Genomic DNA, 24,974 nt, shown 5'->3' with positions numbered 1-24,974 from the left:
TACAGAGACGGAGCAATCCGCAGTGCCTTCACTGATCTCCAAACCACAGATCATCACTACTGATTACCATCTGAAAAGATACTGCAGGATTTAAATTATCTCAGACATGAAGCACGGACTCCTACTTATCCATTTGTTAATGGTTTCCCCTCTCATCACTGGCTCACCTTTTCAGTACAGCATGTTTCAGGGAAATGCATATTCTGGCGCCGAAACGAGACAAAGAAACAACCCACATAGCAAGCAGGTCTGGCCCGGGTCTGGTATCAAGCCGGCACTGCTGGCTGACTTCTGGCATGATAAGACGTATGTCATCCAGATATGGGCCAGGCCTGGCATAGATGGCACTGTCTATGTGATGGCATGCCACAACTGGCTCGATTGTGGTTTGGTTTATGTGGCCCAGTCCCATAGAAAACAGGTCTGGCCGGGATCCGGCATCAAGCTGGCACTTCTGACTGACTGGTGTCATGGCAGAGTGTACGTCAACCGGATGTGCGCCAGTTCGGGCAATGATGCCACTGTTTATGTGATGGCATGCCATATCTGGCCCGATTATGGTTTAGTTTATGTGGCCCAGACCCATAGAGAACAGGTCTGGCCGGGATCCGGCATCAAGCTGGCACTTCTGACTGACTGGTGTCATGGCAGAGTGTACGTCAACCAGATGTGGGCCAGGTCTGGCAATGAGGCACTATTTATGTTCCTATTTTCCTATTTTACTTAGAAGACCCAAATGCCATGTTGCAATACTATACTGCTATGGTAGCCAACGTTTCAGATGCAGGTTTGACAGATTTGTGTGTGTACACTTTGTCCAAAACCTAGTGAGCGTTTATTCGTCTTTGCTAGCGGGTGGCTGTAGCTCAGGTGGTAGGGTAGGTCACCTACTGACCGGAAGGTTAGTGGTTCGATCCCCGGTTCTTCAATCTGCATGTCAAATGTGTGAATGTAGTTAGGAAGCTCTCAATTAACAGAAAGTGTGTGATTGGGTTAATGTGGCATGTTGTATAGAGCACTTTGAGTAATCCGGGAGAGTTGAAAAATGCTATATAAGAATCAGTCCATTGACTGTCTGTTTGTCATGTTAGTTTTGCACTATTATGCATATGTTGTTATTACATGGCTTAATTAAGGTACACATTAGGCTGACATCTGGGGCCAGAGCTGAAACTGTTCTGGGCCAGAGCTGAAACTGTTCTGGGCTAGCACAGGGCCAGCAGTGTGTCTGCAACTGGCCCGTTGCTGCACGTAACTTACACATGGCCCACATACCGCAAAGAATGACGGCCCTTTGGTGGCCCAGACCAGGTTTGCCAGAGGTAATCCACACATAGGCCAGCACAGGACCACCAGTGTGTCTGCAACTGGCCTTGTGCTGGCCCATGTGTGGGCCACTTTTGGAAACGCAGCAAATTTCTACGTGAAGCGGCCTGTCTGTTTAGGTTTTGCCAATTCAGGTTTTGTTAAGTCAGGTTTTGTCATCCCCGCATTAGTCAGCTCTAAAACTGTTACACCAAGGACTGTTTTTTCTAAGACTGTTAGCTGTGGTGGAAGAGAGTTAAAGCCACTGCAACCGTTACTTCAGTCACTAGTTCAGTCCATAGTTCAGTTTCTAGCTGTCTTCTGTTTTGTCAGCAGATCAGTCTTCTGTTTTGTTACCTGCTCAGTCCTGTAGTTCAGTTACCTGCTCAGTCTGCAGCACAGCTCTTAGGTCAACCTTGTTATGGAATTTTTCATTTAATAAAGTCTGCAGATGACGGTGAGCGGTAGCTAACATCCTTTAATAAAAAACAAAACCAAGCTTGAGAGTAGCCATTGTGGGGCAAGTGAGCAGCAGTCCCTCCCCTCTCAGCACAGCCCTTTGTTTAAATACCTTCTACAAAATAAAAGGCAATACACAGCTGTTTTTACACCTTTGGTATCCCCCAAAGAAAGGGTTCACACTAACTTGTCACCTCTTACAGTGGTTGATCCCCTTGTCTTTGCCTCCATCCTCAAAGAGAAACAAAAGGCTCGACTACCTGTGGATTTTTCCTTAGCCCTGGTGCCAGGCTTCCTGTGTGAATAGGGTGTGAACCAGACATGCTAAACTAGTGACCTAAATGCATTACTAATAAACAATGTGACCAATATATAATTGAAAGAAATTCCAATACAACTGTCAGACTAGTCTTTAGCTCAATCACCTGTTCAGCCACCACCTTCAAAGGTTGGGAGCTTAGCAGAATTCTCTCAGCCTCCGTCAGTTGCTTCACCTGGGAGCATTACCGGGCCCTCTCAGCAATCAGTCTCCGCTGAGAGCTCGGGCGAGTTAACCCAGACGCCTCCGTCCTCTGCTGGAAGCTTGCTGGAGGTGAACTTATTCAGCCAGCTGAGGATTGGACCCTGCTGTTGCTGCCTGGGCAGAGCCAATGCTCTGCACAGCTCCAGCCAGCTTTGCCTCCGCCAGAGGCCTTCATGCCTGCTGGTTCTGTCTCATCACTGCCAGAGGTATCCGTGCCAAGCAGGATAAACAATCCTGCCTGGAGCCTTAAGTAAAACCTGTTTTAAACATTAAAAAAAATACACTATAAAACCTTACTTAAAACCTTCTCCAAGCAGGAGAAACAATCCCACCTGGAACCTCAAGCAAAACCTATTTTAGCCCAATAATACATTTCAAAACCTTAATTAAAACCTGCTCCAAGCAGGATAAACGATCCTTCCTTGAGCCTTAAGTAAAACCTGTTTTAATTTGTATAATCAACTTGTAATTTCAACTTTATGCATTAAACGTGTATCTTATCATATTAACACTCTTATCAATTTGACTGAGATGACCTTGACCACTCAGCGCTCACATTTAATTTAGTATATGCCCAATTTAGCAAATTTCAAAAGAAACAGGCTCTGCTTACCTTTATTTTGAAGGCCTTCTGTGAGCGTGACCGGAATCAGTTGTCTCCAGTTCTGGGTTCTGACAGCAACTCTATCAGTGGGCCTCTCCAATTCTACTTTTCTCCTTTTTACCCACAAAAATCATGTTGGGGTGACCAATTTGTTGTGTTCAAAATTTTCAGAAGGAATTCAGGAGAAATATGTTAAAGTGAATTGTTAAAATGTTGTCATTTTTATGCTTACCATCTCTACATTGTTTCAAACTGTGTGATCAAAGACATTCCTTTGTTCCCCTCCCCAGCCTGTTGATGGTTTTGGGGGGAGACTGTAGTGTTTTATCACAGACACATCCCATATGAAGATTCTGTTTGTTGTTTGGTAAGCTTCCTGCCCTTTTATGGCTTCACCTGTGTTGTGCATGGTGAACTAATACAGGAATTGAGCCATATATTGGGTGTGGGGGAGATTACCCTCTTTTGACCAAGGATGTTGTTAAAAACAGTTGTGATCAGGAAGTCACGGACACAGAGAGACACACATACACACACATTCTCGCACACACTCACGTGCACACACACACACACACACACGCACACACACACATAGTGCCTTGTCTTTTAGAACCATTGGGGGGGGGGTTACGGTGGGAGGTGCTTGTGTAAACTGTTGTGTGTGTTGCAACTGTGTTTTCAATGAAAGGCTACGAGGAGGGCTGCTTTTTGAAGGAGTTGGGCTGGAGACAGGTGAGGAGCGTTAAGCTCTGGGGGCCTGGTTCCAATCAGCCTTCCCTCGCTAGCGAGTAAAAGACCGGTTGAAGATGTTCTGTCTTGTCTTCGTCCTTCACGAGAATAAGTTTCTAAACTAGCGGGACCTGTGGAAGCACAGACTCAACAAAATATCTGTTGTTTAAAAAGATTTCATTTGCTTCGGCGTTTGAAATTACAAGTTTTACAGCGCCGAACTTTTGTGTAAACCAGCGAACTGTTTCACGGAAAAGATGACCATCATCAGGCAGTTTATATACTGCAACAATAACAAAGATTATTATGGTTATCTTCTCCCAGGACCCATCCTGATGGCTCCTTTTGAATCCACTCCATGCCTCATATCCACTCCTCCTGGAATCAGAAAGACATAGACACAAAAACACACCCTGCATAGCCTTGATTATCTATCTGTTATTATTCATTGTTCCTCTACTGATTCTAGGTCTGGTTCAGGACTTGTTCGGACTCTCTGGCCCAGAGATACTTATTCTAACCATTATTAGTGTATATAAGCATTGGTACAAAAAACCCTCTGCACTCTACGCGTACATGCAGTATTTCAGCCCAGTCATAGTGCCAGGCGAAGTTTATGACCCTCAAAACACGGAACGCCAACTCGTTTATGAGCACATTTGAATTGTGTATAAATAAAATAATTAAAACTGCTTTATTTAATAATTTTAATACAAAATCAAACAATCAACCCTAACACTGTCCTTGATGAGGTCTCTGAACGTCTTTGGAATATAAAGCCGGCTCGTTGCCTGTTCTACCAGCTTGTGGGGTATGGATCTGTAGGCATTTGTGAGGTCGAGCCATAGTACTGCCAGGTCCCCTTTGTTCTCCCTGACTTCCCTAATAAGCTGTGTGACCATGTGTTTGTGCTCCAGACACCCTGGTACTTTCGGGATCCCTCCTTTCTGGATTGAGTTATCAATACAGGAGTTCTTCAGAAGGTATTCTGTCAGTCGCCTGGCGATGGTGTTGAAGAAGATCTTCCCTTCAACAGTCAATAGCAACATGTTTTGGAACTGATCGATATTTTTGGACTTATCCTCCTTTGGGATCCACACACCCTCTGCTTGTCTCCACTGGTTTGCTACCTTACCCCTCCACTAGATCGCCCTCAGAGTCCAGTAAGTAGCCTTGGACAGTTCTCATAAACCTTGTAAGGTACTCTGCTGGGCCCAGGAGCAGAGCTTGCTCCTGCCCTTTTGACCACCTCCTGGATCTCCTTCCAGCTGGGCTCCTTCCCATCAAATTCCTGCTCTGGTGCAGATGGATTGATCAGGGCCCGACAGGGACCAATATCTTGCTCTATACATTCATCGCTGTAAGCCTCCTTGAGGTAGTGGTCGACCTCTGTTTTAGAGCAGGCGAGTTGACCACTGCGCTTCTCTCTTAGCAGCTGTGACCGCAAATGGATTCGCTAGGAAGGCGGCTCGCCTTCTGGACCTCTCCTTCCTCCTCCTGCTGTGCCACTTGGCTCTCCTCAAGGTAATTAACTTCTTGCAGATTTTGCTACGTGGCTCTGCAGGAGGTCCCCTCTCCTTTTCACTCGAAACCTTGAACTGCTGCCTTAGGCTCTTCAGTTCCTGTCTTAGTTTATGTATCTTTCTCGCTCTTTTGTTCATGGTGTAGGGGGCTTTGCTATTCGCTTGTCCTCTTGCCAGAACCTCTCTACAGCTAGGCTGATGATAATTGTGGTGATTGTCTTGAGGCGTCGTCCAGCTTCTCCTTTGGCAGTTGCTTCCAAGATGGTATCGATGTCTTTATCGAACTGGAGCCACTCCTTGTCCTTTCTAGCTTGGGGCCACTTCACCTGACGATGTTCTGATGTCCTGTGTGCTTCGGGGGCTTGCATCACCTGGAGGCTCTGGGCACAGTGGGGTGACTTGGACTGGCTCCTCCTTCGTTTCACCAGGCGTGATTCCTGCACACTGTGACGCCAACACCTTCTGCACACACATCATCATGGCCTGGTGCATCCACAGGCAACAGACATCCTACAGACAACACAAAAAGGCTTAGTCATTTTTCATAGTGAGTTTTCTAAAAAAAAAATGCATTTATTTATCACAGTTCATGGACTACATACTGAACTTTGGGGATAGAAACACAGTATCGATCCTATTGCGCTAGCATCGATCTGATACCAATATCAACGTTGGTATTGAAACTATCAATATTTGGATCGATCCAACTTTTGCTGTCAGCAAACGGTGTTAAGAAAAAAGAAAACAGTATGTCAGCATGTTAATCTCCAAAAGTTGATTCTGTTTATCTGGATGTAGTGTTACTCTCTGTGAATGATACTCTTGGCCATTGATCAGTGGGCTTTGATCAGTGGTTGTTGATCAATGGTCATGAGAATTTGCATAATTAAGATTAAGGAACTGACCTCCCAGCCCATTGTTCCTTCAGTGGGCTGGTTTCAGTCACTATGCAAATGTACTGTTTATAAGATTGGAAAAACCTGCAGTCAGCTGAGGCTGAAGAAGTCACTTGGGAGAGTGATGAAACGTTTCTCCCACTGAAAATGCTACGTCCAGATGAACAGAATCAACTTTTGGAGATTTACTTACCTGGACGATTGAGCATGCATCAAGACGTCAGCATGTTCAATTCAAGTTTTAAACAGTGCTGGAAATGCTTAGTTTAAGACACACAAAGGTAGTAACAGGAAATTTACATCTTTCAACAGTGGCAGGAGTTATGAGTTATGTTAATATTAGTGCTGTTAATCGCAATTACTTGATCAATATCCTGATTGTAATTACATTTTTTCAACTTTATATTTAAGCTTGTAACTGACATTTATGTATTATAATAAAGTAAAGGCAGAATAAACTCAAAGAATGTATGCTTAAATTCAAAGAGAATTTGAATTGTTTTCTTCAATCTTTTAACACAGGTTCTCTATATAATATATATTAGTGCTGTCAAACAATTAAAATGTTTAATCAGATTAATCACAGGATTACTGTGGATTAATTTTGATTAATCACAATTAAATATTATTCATTTTTATTCTATATTAATCGCATTTCATTTTGCATGAGCAAACCGACTCGAGAAAAAAGGGAAAATATATGCTCTTAACATGTTTATTGAACATCTTAAACAAAAATCTCTGTAAACATTTATCCACTCTCTCTCTGTCACTCTTGGGGAGGCACTTCAAGTCCTTGAAACGAGCAACCAAAGCTATGTAAAGCGTGTGTTCTCAACAATATTAATAGGTCTGCAATTTGTTGTAATCCACGTGGCAATTGTGTCAGCCAATATTTCCGGGGTAGGCCAAAGAGACTGGCTCTTAAACACACAGAGTTTAAAAGATGGCTGCAGCCACGCTTTGATTTGTGTAAAATCTACTTATTGAGCTTTGATCTGTGGGATTTTCATGTTGCCATTTTAGGGATTTGAAACCAGGTATGACAAGTGAGCAGTTAATCTGACTGTGAAACTGCATGGCCATTGGTTAACAACTTGTTATTTAATGAGCAGATCCTGGATAATCTTCCTTTGTCATGCTTAGAATGACCAAAATGTGCAAAATATTTAAGGTAATTGGCTAATATTTTTTGACTAAAAAGTTATTTAGTCAAAATTGTTTGTTTTCTATCTGTTCATGCACCAAAAGTCAGTTCCCATATAACCCTATGTTGTGCAAAACCTTAAATGTCCAACTTTACCAGGTAAATAGGCACTTTAACAACGTAATATAAAAACTGACTTGGTCTCTATAGTTAATTGCTTCCATACTTGGCAACATGTACCTGCACCATCGATTCATCCCGTCTTCAAAATCAGGACTTCACCCTCTTATTCAAATATGCAAATATCCAAATATGCTCACTTCAATCTATTAAAATGTTAAGATCCAGGCTGCAAAACAGGACTTCACAAATGAATGGATGATGCCACTGTGACATACAGTGTAAGGAATACACTAATGTGCTTGTGTGTGTTAAAGACACAAAGGCAGAGAACTTAACAAGGTGATGTATAAGTAATCCTGCAGAAGACAGGGTCTGGCTTCATAGGCTGTGATGTGTACGTCGCTGCAGTGGCCATAACTCATCCCGATCTGTCTCAAAGGCAGCGGCGTTCATCCAAATGCAGACACCAACAGACTCATTAGAGAGTCAACAGGAAAAGACAGGTTAGCTGGTTAGAAGTGTGACATGGGACGAGTTCATGGGAAGCTGGGTTCAAAACAGCTGCACTGAAATGCACTTTCATCTCTCCAGCCGCCTCATCAGACTTGTGTTTCGCTACCTTAAAAATTCACCCACACCAAAAAAAGAAATCAAAGGTCCCACATGCATGAAGAGCACAGATCAAAAGAAACTGGTAGAGAAACATTTTGGCGCTGAATCACCATTAAATACAAACTGAATTATTGATCTAACAGGTGTCAGAGGTCAGTCACAGGCTCACAGTGGAGAGACACCGGTCAGGAGGTCAGGTTTTCCCAGGTGAATCGAACCCTTGTGCTTGTTTTTCTTTGGCTGTGCGGTCATCCTCAACTTCTGCTTTTTCATCTACAGGTGTCAAATTGAAATAGCTAACATTCTGAAATTTGAGCACTTCGTTGCCCCAGCTGGTCCATCCTGGTTGAAGACTTCGTGCAAACAGCTCCAAGCACTTGTCTTCAGCTCCAATGTATGGCTTCAGCACCTCTGTGAAGGGAAAGGAATGAGGGAGAGTTATTATTGCATATTATAAGGCTTTCGGTGTCTTCCCCTGTTATTTACAATCTTCACTGTGCAAACTGAAAAATACTCCTTTCATATTTCACCTGGAGACCTAACAAACCTGAAGGTTCACACCTATGATGTGTATGGGGCACCATTTGTAAAGTGAAACATGCTGAAATTAACGGCAACATTTTTCCACATTTAGCTCAATACCTTACAAAAACATGTTTTTTCGAGTCTTTTTCTACAACATTTAGTAAAATATTTGTAGCTTTTTATATTTAAAACACAATTTTAAATGTTAAATCAGAATGTTAAATATTCACTGCTCTCCCCTGATGGTCACTTCTCACCGCCATGAGCTGCTTCACTTCTTGCCTACCAGCATGTCCAGCGATTTAGCTGAAAACATCGGAAGATCCATTTTGTCAGCCATCTAAAGGTTCAGCAGTAGTGCACCCTCAGCAGCTGCAGTCTCCACTTAACAATCGCCGCAGCACATGTCCAGCTAAATCGCTGGACATGCTGGTAGGCAAGAAGTGAAGCAGCTCATGGTGGTGAGAAGTGACAAGTGTGATTCAATGCAGAGAGGTCTATTAACACATAGTGAGTAAAAAAGGTGACTGAAAAGGAAAAACTCAATGGGAGTCCCCCAGCAGCCTCTGTCTGTTGCAGCATAACTAAGGGAGGATTCACGGTCACCTGGTCCAGCCCTAACTAGGGAAGCCATCCATCCATCCATCCATCTTCATCCGCTTTATCCGAGGCCGGGTCGCGGGGGCAGCAGCCTAAGCAGAGAAGCCCAGACCTCCCTCTCCCCAGCCACCTCCTCCAGCTTATCCGGGGGAACACCAAGGCGTTCCCAGGCCAGCCGAGAGATATAATCTCTCCAGCGTGTCCTGGGTCTGCCCCGGGCCTCCTCCTGGTGGGACATGCCCGGAACACCTCACCCAGGAGGCGCCCAGGAGGCATCCTTGTCAGATGCCCGAACCACCTCAACTGGCTCCTTTCGATGTGGAGGAGCAGCGGCTCTACTCTGAGCCCCTCCCGGATGGCCGAACTTCTCACCCTATCTCTAAGGGAGAGGCCAGCCACCCTTCGGAGGAAGCTCATTTCTGCCGCTTGTATCCGCGATCTTGTTCTTTCGGTCACTACCCACAGCTCGTGGCCATAGGTGAGGGTAGGGACGTAGATCGACCGGTAAATTGAGAGCTTCGCTTTTACACTCAGCTCCCTCTTCACCACGACGGACCTGTGCAGCGTCCGCATCACTGCAGCCACAGCACCAATCCGTCTGTCGATCTCCGGCTCCCTTCTCCCATCACTCGCGAACAAGACCCCGAGATACTTAAACTCCTCCACTTGGGGCAGGAACTCATCCCCGACCCGGAGTGGGCACTCCACCCTTTTCCGGCTGAGAACCATGGCCTCAGATTTGGAGGTGCTGATCCTCATTCCCGCTGCTTCACACTCGGCTGCGAACCGTTCCAGTGCGAGCTGGAGGCCTTCACCTGATGAAGCCAACAGAACCACATCATCCGCAAAAAGCAGAGATGAGATTCTGAGGCCACCGAAGCGAAAGCCCTCCGCCACTTGGCTGCGCCTAGAAATCCTGTCCATAAAAATTATGAACAGAACCGGTGACAAAGGGCAGCCCTGGCGGAGCCCATCACCCACCGGGAACGAGTCCGACTTATTGCCGGCAATGCGAACCAAACTCTTGCAACGGTTGTATAGGGATCGAATGGCCCGTAGCAATGGGCCAGACACCCCATACTCCCGCAACACCTCCCACAGGACACCCCGAGGGACACGGTCGAATGCCTTCTCCAAGTCCACAAAACACATGTAGACTGGTTGGGCAAACTCCCATGCACCCTCAAGTATCCTTGAGAGGATAAAGAGCTGGTCCAGTGTTCCGCGACCAGGATGAAAACCGCATTGTTCCTCCTGTATCCGAGGTTCGACTAGCAGACGAACTCTCCTTTCCAGCACCCTGGCATAGACTTTCCCAGGGAGGCTGAGGAGTGTGATCCCCCTGTAGTTGGAACACACCCTCCGGTCTCCCTTCTTAAAGATGGGGACCACCACCCCGGTCTGCCAATCCAAGGGTACTGCCCCTGATCTCCTCTCCGTGAATCGCTACCTTATCGTGGTGGAGGGGTTTGTGTGTCCCAGGGATCCCAGGGGCTATGTTGTCTGGGGGCTTTTGCCCCCTGGTAGGGTCTCCCATGGCAAATTGGTCTTGGGTGAGGGACCAGACAAAGAGCGATTCAGAAGACCCTTATGAAGAGAATATCGAGGGAACAGTTTACCCTGCCCGGGATAGGGTTACCGGGGCCCCGCCCTGGAGCCAGGCCTGGGGAGGGTGCCCGAGGGCGAGTGTCTGGTGGCCGGGCCTTAGTCCATGGGGCCCGGCCGGGCACAGCCCGAAGAGGAGACATGGGCCCATCCTCCCGCAGGCCCACCACCCGCAGGAGGCGCCATAGGGGTCGGATGCATTGTGTGCTGGGCGGCGGCCAGGAGCGGAGGCCCTGGCGGACTGATCCCCGGCTGCCAAAACTGGCAATAGGGACATGAAGGGAAGCCAATACAGGAGAAATCTGCTCTCTCTTTCTAGTCCCTGTCAGTACTCTTGCTGCAGTATTTTGGATTAACTGAAGGCTTTTCAGGGAGTTTTTAGGACTTCCTGATAATAATGAATTACAGTAGTCCAGCCTGGAAGTAATAAATGCATAAACTAGTTTTTCAGCGTCACTCTGAAATAGGATATTTCTAATTTTAGAGATGTTGCGCAAATGGAAGAAAGCAGTCCTACATATTTGTTTAATATGTGCGTTGAAGGACATATCCTGGTCAGATATCACTCCAAGGTTCCTCACAGTGTTAATGGAGGCCAATGTAATGCCATCCAGAGTAAGAATCTGGTTAGATACCATATTTTTAAGATTTTCAGGGCCGAGTACAATAACCTCAGTTTTATCTGAATTAAGGAGAAGAAAGTTAGCGGCCATCCAGGTCTTTATGTCTTTAAGACATTCCTTCAGTTAAACTAATTGGTGTGTGTTATCTGGCTTCATAGATAGATAGAGCTGGATGTCATCAGCATCGCAGTGAAAATGTATGTCTTCTGATGATACTGCCCAAGGGAAGCATGTAAAATGTAAACAGAACTGGTCCTATCACTGAACCCTGTGGAACTCCATAATTAACTTCAGTGTGTGAAGAGGACCCTCCATTTACATGCACAAATTGGAGTCTATTAGATAGATATGATACAAACCACTGCAGCGCAGTACCTGTAATACCTACAGCGTGCTCTAGTCACTCTAATAGGATATTATGGTCAACAGTATCGAACGCTGCACTAAGGTCTAGCAGGACAAGCACAGATATGAAAGGAAGGTTGGAGATTGGCCTAAAATTAGCTAAGACAGCTGGGTCTAGAGATGGGTTTTTAAGTAAAGGTTTAACTACAGCCACCTTGAAGGCCTGTGGTACATAGCCGATTATTAGAGATAGGCTGATCATATTTAAGATTGAAGCATGAATTAATGGCAGGACTTCTTTGAGCAGTTTTGTAGGAATGGGGTCTAAAAGACACGTTGATGGTTTGGAGGAAGTAATTATTGAAGTTAACTCGGAAAGATCAACTGGAGAAAAAGAGTCTTAAATGAATATCGATGGTACTAAAAGTAGCTGTAGATAATATTACATCTGTGAGATGGTTATGGGTAATTTTTTCTCTAATGATTAAAATTTTATTTGTGAAGAAGTTCAAGAATTCATTGCTAGTTAGTGTTGAAGGAATTGTTGGCTCAACAGTGCTCTGGCTTTTTGTCAGCCTGGCTACAGTGCTGAAGAGAAACCTAGGGTTATTCTTATTTTCTTCAATCAGTGACGAATAGTAAGATGTTCTGGCTTTGCGGAGGGCTTTCTTATAAAGCAACAAACTATTTTTCCAGGCTAAATGATGATCTTCTAAATTTGTGACACGCCATTTCCTCTCCAGCTTACGAGTTATCTGCTTTAGGCTACGTGTTTGAGAATTATACCACGGAGTCAGGTACTTCTGATTTGAGGCCTTAGTTTTCACCGGAGCTACAGTATCCAGAGTCATACTTAGTGAGGAGGCAAAGTTATTGACAAGATGATCGACCTCTGTTGGAGTAGCGTTCAGATAGCTGCTCTGCTCTGTGTTGGTACAGGCCATTGAAGATGATAACAGTGGGTGGATTATATTCTTAAACTTAGTTACAGCGCTTTCAGGAAGACATCTACTGTGATAAAGTCTACTCTCCACTGCTGTGTAATCAATTATTGTAAATATAAATGTTATCAGGAAATGATCAGACAGAAGAGGGTTTTCAGGAAACACTGTTAAATGTTCAGTTTCTATGCCATATGTTAAAACAAGATCTAGAGTGTGATTAAAGTGGTGGGTGGGTTCTTTTACATTTTGAGAGAAGCCAATTGAGTCTAATAACAGATTAAATGCCATGTTGAGGCTGTCATTTTTAGCATCTACATGAATGTTAAAATCACCCACAATAGTTATTTTATCTGAGCTGAGCACTAAATCAGCTAAAACGTCTGAGAAATCAGACAGAAATCTGTGTAAGGCCCAGGTGGACAATAGATGATAACAAATAAGACTGGTTTTTGAGTTTTACAGCTGGGGTGGACAAGGCTACGCATCAGGCTTTCAAAAGAATTAAAAGTCTGTCTTGGTCTTTGGTTGATTAATAGGCTGGTGTGAAAAATTGCTGCCACACCGCCCCCTCGGCCTGGTCTTCGAGGTTTCTGGTAGTTAGAATGACTCGGGTGTGCTGAGTCATTTAAACTAACATAATCATCCTGCTGCAACTAGGTTTCTGTAAGGCAGAGTAAATCAATTTGTTGATCAATTATTAAGTCATGTACTAACAGACTTGGAGGAGAGAGACCTAATATTTAATAATCCACATTTCACTTTTTTACTCTTTGGTTCAGATGTGGATACTGTATTGTTCTTTCTGTGTGATTTTTTATGTTTAAGTTGTTTATTACTGGTTTTTAGTTTTTTTTTGTCTGTTTGGGAGCTGACAGAGTCTCTATGGAGATGGGTTTTTGGGGGGGTAACAGGAGGAGAGAAGCTGCAGAGAGGCGTGTAAGACTGCAACTCTGCTTCCTGGTCCCAACTCTGGATAGTCATATTTTGGGGGATTTAATAAATTTATCCATATTTCTAGAAATGAGAGCTGCTCCATCCAAATTGGGATGGATGCCGTCTCTCCTAAGAAGACCAGGTTCCCTGCAGAAAGTTTCCCAATTATCTATGAAGCCCACATTGTTTTTTGGACACCACTCAGACAGACAGCAATTTAAGGAGAACATGCGGCTAAACATGTCACTCCTGGTCTTATCGGGGAGGGGACCAGAGAAAATTACAGTCCAACATTGTTTTGGCAAAGTTACACACCGATTCAATATTGATTGTAGTGACCTCCAATTGATGTAACCGGGTGTCATTACTGCCGACGTGAATTATAATTTTACTGAATTTACTTAGCCAGCAGTTTTAAATTTCCCTCAATGTCGCCTGCTCTGGCCCCTGGAAGACAATTGACTATGGTTGCTGGTGTCTCTAGCTTCACGTGTCTCAGTACAGAATTGCCAATTACCAGAGTCTGACCCCCGGCGGGTGTGTCGCCGGGTGGGGAAAAATGGTTAGACATATGAACAGGTTGATGGTGTACCTGGGGCTTCTGTTTAAGACTATGTTCCCTCCTCACCGTCACCCAGCCGCCCTCTTTCCGCAGCTTCTTGGGGTCTGCCGGGGGACAGCTAGTGGGGCCTACGCTATCTTCGGCTGCACCACCTATAGGGGCCTGGCTAGCTACAGGTGAATCAAGGGTGCGAAGCTGTGTCTCCAAGTTACATGCAGTCTGTTTCTGATAATATGGTTAATTGCTCTAGATGGCCTCTCGCTTAAAAAACTAAGGTGAGGAGTTCAGTCATTTGGGAGGAGCTCACAGAAGAGCTGCTACTCCTTCACATCTAAAGGACCCAAATGAGTTGGTAAGGGCACGTGACTAGATGCTTCCTGGGTGAGGTGTTTTCGGCATGTCCTACTGGTAGAAGGCTCCGGGGTAGACCCAGGACACGCTGAAGAATTATGTCTCTCGACTGGCTTGGGAAAGCCTTGGTGGCCCCCTGGATGAGCTGGAGGAGGTGGCCAGGAAGAGGGAGGTTTGGGTGTGTCTGCTTAGAATGCTCTTCCTCTAGGCCTGGGAGCTTGAGGGTCCTGCACAGTATCTTAGCTGTTCCCAGGACTGCGCTCTTCTGGACAGAGATCTCCGATGTTGTTCCCGGGATCTGCTGGAGCCACTCGCCTAGCTTGGGAGTCACTGCACCTAGTGCTCCGATTATTACTGGGACCACTGTTACCTTCTCCCTCCACATCTTCTCGAGCTCTTCTCTGAGCCCTTAGTATTTCTTGAGCTTCTCGTGTTCCTTCTTCCTGATGTTGCTATCATTTGGGACCGCTACATTGATCACTACAGCCGTTTTCTTCTGTTTGTCTACCACCACTATTAGGCTCCGGTTGGTTCGCCACCACCATTTTGTCTGTCTGTATCTGGAAGTTTCGCAGGATCTTAGCTCGGTCATTCTCCACCACCCATTTTGACCAAGGGACTTCCAGGTTATGCTCGGCACAGATGTTCCTGTACACTATGCCGGCCACTTGGTTATGGTGTTCCATGTATGCCTTGCCTGCTAGCATCTTGCACCCTGCTGTTATGTGCTGGATTGTCTCAGGGGCATCTTTACACAGCCTGCACCTGGGGTCTTGCCTGGTGTGATAGACCCCAGCCTCTATGGATCTTGTGCTCAGAGCTTGTTCCTGTGCTGCCATGATTAGTGCCTCTCTGCTGTCTTTCAGTCCAGCTTTGTCCAGCCACTGGTAGGATTTGCAGAGGCAGGTTATTGGTCAGTAGTTGGAAGGGACCGGTCCATTCTGGGGGTCTTTGAGGATCAGAACTGTCCGGCCTTCAGTTAGCCATTCTGGGTGTCTCTCGTCAACTAGCAGCTGGTTCATTTATGCTGCCAGACGCTTGTGGAGTGCAGTCAGCTTCTTCAGCCAGTAGGCGTGAACCATGTCGGGGCCTGTTGCTGTCCAACTCTTCATACGGAAGACCATTTCTTGGATGTCTGCCACTGTGATGGTTACTGGACCCTATTCAGGGAGGTTGCTGTGGTCTGCCTTCAGATCCACTAGCCACTGAGCATTGCCGTCATGGGTTGCATCCTTCTCCTATATTCTCTTCCAGTATTGTTCCATCTCCAGCCTTGGTGATGCTGTTCTCATATTGTTCCCCTGCCACTGAGAGTACACCTTGGCTGGTTCTGTGCCTGCCTTCCAGCCTTCTGTCTTCCTATCTGTCTGGTGTACCTCTTTAAGCAGCTGGCCAAGGCTGTGAGTCGTTGCTTGGCAGTTTCCAAGGCCTCAGGTATGGACAGCTTCCTGTACTTCTTAGGCACCTTCTTCATTGCACCTTTCTGCAGCTCCGATAGTTGGCTAACCTTTGGCCTCCTTCTCCATGGAGGGTACTGCCCCTTGTGGCTGTTCAACTTGTAGCCAAGCATCTCACTGATCACTGCTGCCATATTGTAGATCAGCTTGTTAGGCTCAGTAATGGTGGCTGTAGGTATCGTCCGTAGTGCTGCATTAACATCATCGAGCAGACCTTCTGAGGGTACTTCACGTAGTCTTGGTAACTGGCTACGAGGGATCCAGGTTTCAAGCTTGGCCTTGATCCTATGTTTCAGGTCAGTTCCTCTCGCACTCAACGATCCTTCTCCTATCGCACTTGAGGGTTGGAACCCAATCTCGGGTGGGGGTGATGATATCTTCTGGACAGAAGATACCCCTGACCTGGCGTCCTGGCTCCCCCTTGCCATAGCATTTATGTTGTACCTCGTCACTCTCTAGCTGTGAGAGCAGTCCCTTCTTTCGAATTTTGGAACACTGAGCTACTAGTTGTTTCGTTCAATAATAAATCGCGTTCCCCTGAGAGGGAGTGAGATGACGTCAAGCCTCTCTTTTTCATAGTCTCTGCATATTCATTGTCAAGGTCTTACATTGATTCTAAGAAGCAGAGTGGATGCTGGAATCAAGGTTTAACACAATCAGTGCAAACAGGACAAAACTGAAATCTGAGCAGTAGAAATGCCCGCTCTGACAAGCCAGTCCTGTCAGAAGTTGATGATTTAATGAATTTAAGAGTAGTTATGAATTGAAGCAGTATTTTCTCCTCCAATCTGCAGACATTTTGGAAAGACACAAAGTTTTTTCGCAGTGGATAACAAATTCATTCATAAAATTGTGTGGCTGAAAAAGTAAAGTGATGAATCTGTAGTTAATTCTCTTCCTTTACAAAAAATAGATGTTGTGGGTGTTTTAAATTCAAGAGCTGCAATTACTGCTAATAACATCAAGATGTCATATTTCATACATGTACTGAAGAATATACCGAAGAAGCGACATACAGACACACACACAGACACACACACAGACACACACACACACAGACACACACACACACACACACACACACACACAGACACACACACCTGTGATAGCAGAATTCAGAGCTTATCAATCTAGTTGTGTATCAAGGTAACGATCATTGACGTGACACTATTGCCCTCTGGTGGCAAAGACACTACACTGTACTTGAATATTCACCTGACAGCGAAGGCTTCTGAGAGTGCAGAGCTGATGGGACACTGACAATCAAACGCTGATCCTCCACAGGCACCTCTGATGTCTCTGAGGGGCTGAAAGAGGGTGCACAAAGTCCGTCAGCATAAACATGATTTGATTAGCTGAAGAAATAAAGGAGGCCATCTATACAAACAACCATCACTGAACAGAGGTGGTGGCTTACGACACCAGTTATCAGCCACCTGCATTACAGTTTTGAGATCTCAAACCAGGCATTTCCACCCCCACTCACACCTTGCCTCAGGTGACCTGGATAGTTCACATGATTGTGGTGTGGGACAATGTCTTACAGAGGTTTCACACCTTTTAAATTCCAGAGCTGCTGTTGCCTTGAATAATATCAAGATGTTACATTTGATACATGCAAACCTGAAGAAGTGATATACTTAGACATTGCTTTAACACCTGTGATAGCTTACCATATAACTTCAGGGATAAATCCTCCTGCTATCAGCCACCTACAGTGCAGCATGATGGTGGAGTGGAACAATGTCTTATAGAGGTTTCACACCTTAGTGTCGATGGCGGTAATGACCACGCCTTTTTTCACACTTTGGTTCATGCGACACCTTTAGTGTGTTAGCAACCCTCAGGACCACGTCCAAGGGGACAAACTCCACTAAGGGTTAAATACCTTGGACTCTCCATCAGTTTGGAACTGAAAAAACTCTTGGATGAGAAGCAAAATGTGTTCAAGGGTCTAAAAAAGTCATTCTGCCCTCCTTCAAACACTCAAGACTACCATGACCTGGATGACTGAGAAACTATGATTTATATATCCAGTCCTGCAAAAGTCTTGAGTCAGTCCTCATTTCTCTATATTATGGTCTGATGAAATGAAGAAGAAGATGCCTGAGGAGCTATTCCTGAGGACTAGAACTGACAAGAAGCTTATGTAAGAGCTTATCTTTTCAAGCTCATTAGAATTGTACAAACTCAGTTTTTGCCTTATATACTGTATTTTGCTTTACGTTTGCACACATTTCAATAAATCGCTGCACCTTTTTCCAGTTTTCCTAAAAAACATCTTTTAAAAATGAGTTACTCAAGACTTTTGCACGGTACAATATGGAATTTAAAGATGAAACTCAAACATTTCACACCTCTCTGAGATATCAGCAGAGCAACGATATCGGCCCAGGACCAAGACTTCATACGGTTTCTTGTGTGGTGAGTCTAGCGGAAACACAAATTGCCCAAATGTGGTGACCTGAGGAGAAATAGCATTGTCTTAAAAACACTTGGATTGACATTAGCAGGTAATGCTTCCAGTTCCTAAACAATTAATTAGTTGAAAGTTCTGTATTATCTGTACCTTGACCCAGAACCATTCGGCCACAACTTCTACGCCCCAATGTGGATACAGCTCATCACGGACAAAACGCAGGTGGCTTGGCCGGTTTGTCACCCAGGTCACCACTAAACAGTTTGGAGATGCCAGCAGGGGAATAGGGAGCCGCTTTAGCTGGGATGAGGGCAACGAGCCGTATCTTCAGTGAGAAAATTGATATAGTCAGTGTAAATTTCTCAACTGTGGGATAATAAAGGTTTATTCTATTCTATTCTAAATACAACCACCATGCCCATTACTTTTCTTTATTTTCTAGCCATTTTCGCTCCTTCAACCAGTTTTTGTCTGGTGCCACCATCAGGCTGAAATCTGAAGGTTCAGAGTGATTAACCTTTACAAGTTTAATGACTTATGTGAACTTTTCAGGTCATGTTTTTTTGCAAATTTAGTGAGAAAACTTCACATCTGCTGTATGCAGAAACAGTTTTGGTTCACAGATCACACATTTTTCTGACTCTGGTGATTGCATGACTTCTTCTTTATAATCACTGTGAGTAATTTTGATAGAAATGTATAAAAAGGATTGGCTGGATTGTCAGGACATTTGTTATGCATTAGGCATCTCATGTTGCCGTGATTATTAATTCTAATAATGCTGATATTTCCTTCCGTTATAGCTTTAGGCAGCTTTTTTCTTAGAGGACACTGAATGTTTTGAGCTCTTGAGGCCTCAAAATCCTTTATATAAAACAGACTTGGGTGAAAATATCTCTCTGATTAATATCCATGGTAAGACCATAATATTTTACAGTACGGGGACATGTGCAAAAATACTGACTTTATCAGTTTCTTTTCTTAGAAGCTCTCTTATTTGTTATTCTTATTCACCCTGCTTTATATCCTCTTGTAACATGTAGATTTCATACCCAGAAATCTATAAAGTTTTATCCTCTCTTGCTTCACTCCTCCAAAAATACTTGAATACCGAATTACCTGCGACTTCTTTTCACAGACTTGTTTTCCCATGGTGGATCCATAACGATTAGGTCGAACCTTGTTCCGTCTGTGTGAGAAACAAGCAAAGAATGTCAGGCTGTGAAACAACAAACAAGATCTCTCTTGAGATGATGAGAAATTACACTGAGCCATACCACAGTTATTTACAACACTTAAGTTCAGGGAAGAGTGCCCATGTTTTTGCATCACACAAAGATAAACTTTTGCCTTTCAAATAATGGTATCACAAGCACAAAGAATTGTAAGGCTTTAAAAAAACATTAATAACCTTTGTTTCAGTTAACATTTCTTTGTAGTTCACATGCACTGCTCCCAGTGTTTTACTCACAGTGGACTAATGGCTGTATCCTCGTGAAATCAGACAGCAGGAAAGCCGTGTGTGGGGGTATTACATACTCCTCTCCCATCAGGGTAACCACGGTAGCCCAGTCCGCCTTGTTCTCTGTCACCTGAGAGAACAAGTCGACGTGAGACGTACAGCCATCCTCGCCAACAAGTAACTGAGCGCCCCGTTCCTGCTCCTCATCCTCCACCAGAGGGAGATCTTTAGCCATTTCACAAAGAGCAGCGAGGTTGCACTCCTGTGAAGGAAGAGGCTCTTTGTCCACGTTTGTCTGTCCATTCAGATAGCCGAGCGGTTGTGCAGAATCCACCAAGTACTTGGTTCCCTCCAGAATAACAGACTTTATCTGCGTCATGGCACATAACAGAGATGATTTAGTCTGAATACTAAACCAGCTTCTTACCTGTAATATTTTAAACTTGGATTAATGCACAGTAACTTGAAACAAAGCTCCACTGGTTGAAAGTGTTGGAGATAAAAGTCAATGCAGCAGTTGCAGAAATCTTGTCTTTTAATTATTTTACAATGCCTCAAAAATGGACATCTTACAAAAGCGCATACCTCTTAATCTTTCAATTTAGTTGTTCTCAGTCCAATCACCACAGATGGATCAAATGAAGCACCTAGACGTGTAGTCTGCCTTTAAAACCATCTGTAAAAGGAGGGATCATCCTAAAGAGCTCCCTGAATTTGAGCGTGCCGATGTAATCAGATGTAACTGTTGCAATAGGTCAGCTTGTGAAATGTCTTCCCTCCTAGATATTCCACGATCGATTATGAGTGGAAGCAAAGTGGAAGCATTTAGCAATCACAGCAACTCAGCCACAGAGTGGAAGACCACATAAATTTACATAGTGAGGTTGCGTAGTGCTGAGGATCATAGTGCATAAAAGTTGCCAACACTCTGGACTGAATAACTGCAAGTTCCAAACCTCCTCTGGCATTAACATCAGCACAAAATATGTGGACAGAGAGCTTCACTACTTTGGCCATATAGTGCTCGTCAGTCCATATGTGTGCACTGGCTTATTGAAATTCTCTAAAAATATCACTTCCTAACTAAAATGACTTATTTTAAAATGAAAACTATAATACACGTATAAATAACGGTTATTTTATCGCAAAGTGACATTGTGATTACTGCATGTCGTGTTTTAGTTATAAATCATAACACATTATGATTACAATAAAGAAGGTCCACTTCATTGTTATGTTTGTTATGGATGGTGTATTATTGTGTAAATAAAAAACAAATAACACTAAGCCATATATAAATCAGATATTTAAAAGAAGCATTAATGTATAATTAACAACAATCATAGTGCTAATAATCGACTTATATGAATAAAAGTGTGATCTATTACATTGACTCAAACAGGAAGATTCTGTGGATAACTGTATCTGTCAGTTTGACAGGTATGTTTACACTTTGACCACTTTTTCCATAGACTTCTTGTGACTCTGATTTTCCCCAATCATTTTTTCTCTTTGTGATGCTTTAACTTCAGTGGGGCAATACAATTCCTGCCAGAACAAATCTATTGACAGATGACAGATTATATTGTATTTGTAGTTGAGACTCAGAATAAGTATCAGCCTACCTTCTCGTGAAAGACCAGTGAATCAATTTCCCCTTGGTTGAGTTCATGGTGTTTTCGTTTCCTTTTCTGTAAGTCAAATTGATGAAGTGATAGAGAGTAAGCACAACAAAGAGCAAAACGTAGGGCCAAAATGATCATGGTATTGTTCTTTACAGCTCTAACCAAGCAAGCAGTAGCACCACTGTAATCCACTGTGTCAATCTATAAAGTAAATTCTACTGATCTGGCATTAAACTGAGCTGACAGAGTTAAGTTTTACATAGCTGTCATTTTAATATTTAAACAAATATCAGTGGTGCTGAAATATGCAGAATAACTTTGTGCAAGTCTGTTTGCAGATTTTATGTGAGTTAAAATGTATCCAGTCAGTCTGAATTCTTCATTATTGTAAGTCACCATAAAAGTAGCAGGTTTAAAATGCTACTTTGTAATTGTATTTTTCTGCTTCAGTGTCAGGATCCTTGGTTTACTTGCTTGCTCACTGTTGCATGTTACTGGAATGCTTGATAAGAACAAGGTGAAGAAGCATTAATGTATTAGCAACTCCTGAGCTTTAAGTTCACTATGGTTAAGAGAGTTACATATTAACTTTTATAACACATCAACATTTTATTTCCCGCATAACAGAAAACACGATCACGACAATAGAAACCAACCTTTTGGCGCAACCAGGTAGGTTTATTGGGTGTGAACAGGAATGTCCTCAGAGCCTGACATAATGACCACTGATAAAATTGATGTCAGTACTAGTACTAGTACTTATGTCATGTGACACATGCCACACCCAACCTCCCTCTTAAAGTGAAGAGTGAAAAAGCTTTCAATAGGAGCTGGCTTTTGAATGGAGGATAGATAAAATAAGATAGAATAAAATAAGAAATGATCAAGAAACCTTATATGTCTCTCACAGAGACGCCAGATGCTACTGAATGTGGGCTCAGTGGGAAATCTACCCTACCCTAAAGAGGAAACTGTGGAAGAGAACCAGTGAGATGTTATCTGCAGAGCTATCCTACAAAAAAAGAGTCATCCCTGCAGCAGATGATCCTGCCAGTTGACTGTCAACATGCTACAGGTGCTGTAGGCGAACTGTTTGATAGCTGAGTATCTTTTTGGTCTTAAAAGTGCTTATTGTCAAGTGCTTTTTGGTATTGCAGATATGGCTTGTGCTTATGCGTTGAATTACAGAGCATTGGGCTCCTTGGAGCCCCTGGTAGAGGTGACTGTCATGTTGTTACTGACTATTTGTACAACCTGTACAACCATATTAAGAGCTTTTTTTGCATTGCCAGTAGCAATTCAGATGTGAGTCAGTAATTCTGTTCATAACTTTTATGGACAGAATTTCTATATCGAGCAGTTTGGTTACCTCAGGAACACCTTTCTACTTTCTTAAGATTTGTTCCCTCCTTCTTCAACACGCAATGATGTTCGTGTAGACTGAAAAGTCTCAATAGGCAAATACCTATGCAAACAGACACAACTGAGGTAGCATCAAGTGAGCAATAAAAGAAAAAAAAAGGGGAATTCAATTTCTGGGTTAGGGAGGAATTGCTGCCCCAAGTGGAGGAGTTTAAGTATCTTGGGGAGCAGAAGATTAACAGACGGACAGCTGCAAGACATCACGAAGTACAGGAGACCATACCTCCAACTGAGACAAAGACCTGGATGACAAGCTTTGTACTGCAGATTTGAGGGATACATTCATACCCCTCACCCCCGCCTTACAATACCCCCATCACGACTCTGCTATGCCCCCCTGAAGATGTGAGCCAGGTCTTCAAGAGACAGAAAACCTGGAAAGCACCAGACACAGACAGTTTGTATGTGGTTGTTCTAGTTGTGGAGATTCTGTAGCTTGCGTCAGGCCCTCCTGTGGGCTCACCTCCTTTAGGATCTGATGAAGATTGGAGTGAAAATGTCTTGATGCATTCTCAATCATCCAGGTAAGTAAATCTCCAAAAGTTGATTCTGTTCATCTGAATGTAGCATTTTCAGTGGGAGAAGCGTTTTGTCACTCATCCAAGTGACTTCTTCAGTCTCAGCTGACTGCAGGTTTCCCCAATGTTATAAACAGTACATCTGCATAATGACTGAAACCAGCCCATTGAAGGAACAATGGCCTGGAAGGTCAGTTCCTTCATCATGATTATGCAAATTCTCATGACCATTGATCAACAACCACTGATCAGTGAGCTGAGATTGAAGAAGTTACTTGCATGAGTGATGAAACTGAAAACGCTACGTCCAGATGAACAGAATCAACTTTTGGAGACTGGAGAGAAAATAAGAGCCAGCTGATCACCACAGGCTTAAGGGGAGACATAAGGGGATTATGTCTCCCCTGCTAATATGCTAATATCACATTACTGTGTTTCATTAGCCTACTAAACCACATTAGAATACATTGTTATATTTTATCTCCATGTGGTCTGTCTTGAGGCTATGTGATAGAGTGTAATTGGACTCCATAAGTATTAAAAACCAGGCGTGTCCCAACAGATGGCAAAAACAAGACATATCTGAATGCGTCTGAAAAGGTGGTCTTAAAAGCCGTTAGAAAAGCAAAACAAGTAGTGGACCCTGAAAATGGCAAAAACAAGAATATGTGTCCTGTCTATATGTGCGTTAATTGACTTCTTCAAAACTTCTAAATCGTACAAGGAGGCCCATTCATTCCTTTTTCTCTGTGCTGTGGTGGAAGTGCAGATATAATAGCCACAAGATGACATAATGCGGTCGGGGTTACTCCAGGCGCATGGGTAACTCAAATTTTACATCCATCAGTCTTGGTTGTTGTTGGTTTTGACACAAAGTGGGACTCTTACTACCGCAAAAACCAGAAGAGCCTGACAATTATAACAAGTAAATACTTGAACAGTCACTAACCTTTTAGTAAAACAACAACCACAACAGCAACAAATAAATAAATAACATTAAAAATTAATTCCCTCATGCCTTTATGCACTATATCAACAGATATTTCATGTTTCATTAAAAGGTGTATACTCGTCGTCGTTATAAAGGCATTTTATCTTTTTACTTCATAAAAATGTGCAAAACTGCCTTCTAGAAATATATATGAACGATTTATTCCCCCAAACATATACATATTCTAAAAAGTTTGATTTGATTCATGTGGGAATATGAAAAAAAATTGCACTTTCATGCATCACTTGAGAAAATGCAGCAGCATTTACCTTTGAGGGTTTGCATGTTTTCTGCAGCACCTCCGTGTTCCCTGCATCCACATCTGCTCTGTTATTCTCGTTATAGTAGCTCTTGAAAACCTGGAAGCACTGCCTTTTGAAACTACACTTGACAGCTGACTTCTGATTCTCTCTCCATCGTATGCACGGCGAATATCCCCGCTCGATAAGCGAGCATGAATCCAAAACCCAGCCGAGGCTTCCGTGGAGCACCACGGACATCGTTAAAGGGGGTGTTGTTTGATATCAAACGGGATTTAAGCTCGTGCTGGAGAGCAACCGGACACGTGAACGCAAACGAGCCTATTTCTCTGAAAATAAAACCGAAACTTGCGCGGTAAAACTCAGTCGTTTACCCACGTAGATCATCGCGGAAGTAGATGACGCAAGCTT

General features: G+C 43.6%; 1 protein-coding gene across 2 annotated transcripts; it reads right to left on the bottom strand.

The window, feature by feature from the left end:
* Positions 1 to 3,501: 3,501 nt before the first annotated feature.
* On the bottom strand, positions 3,502 to 24,946 carry LOC100697483 (methyltransferase-like protein 4). Of its 2 annotated transcripts, XM_005448961.4 has the most exons (9): positions 24,573 to 24,946; positions 21,373 to 21,438; positions 19,757 to 20,117; positions 19,405 to 19,474; positions 18,436 to 18,610; positions 18,224 to 18,330; positions 17,082 to 17,173; positions 8,091 to 8,332; positions 3,502 to 5,653 (listed from the first exon to the last, which is right to left on the bottom strand). In XM_005448961.4, the coding sequence occupies exons 1-8, from the start codon at positions 24,801 to 24,803 to the stop codon at positions 8,115 to 8,117; spliced, it is 1,320 nt and encodes a 439-aa protein (XP_005449018.1). In that variant the 5' UTR covers positions 24,804 to 24,946; the 3' UTR covers positions 3,502 to 5,653; positions 8,091 to 8,114. The 2 variants fall into 2 exon arrangements, with proteins under 2 accessions (XP_005449018.1, XP_025766166.1); XM_025910381.1 differs by lacking the exon at positions 3,502 to 5,653 and having other exon boundaries at positions 6,741 to 8,332.
* Positions 24,947 to 24,974: the final 28 nt, after the last annotated feature.

This window comes from Oreochromis niloticus, linkage group LG9, assembly GCF_001858045.2.
Source record: "Oreochromis niloticus isolate F11D_XX linkage group LG9, O_niloticus_UMD_NMBU, whole genome shotgun sequence".
In the NCBI taxonomy this organism is placed as follows: Eukaryota; Metazoa; Chordata; class Actinopteri; order Cichliformes; family Cichlidae; genus Oreochromis; species Oreochromis niloticus.
This window is presented reverse-complemented; position numbering and strand designations above follow the sequence as displayed.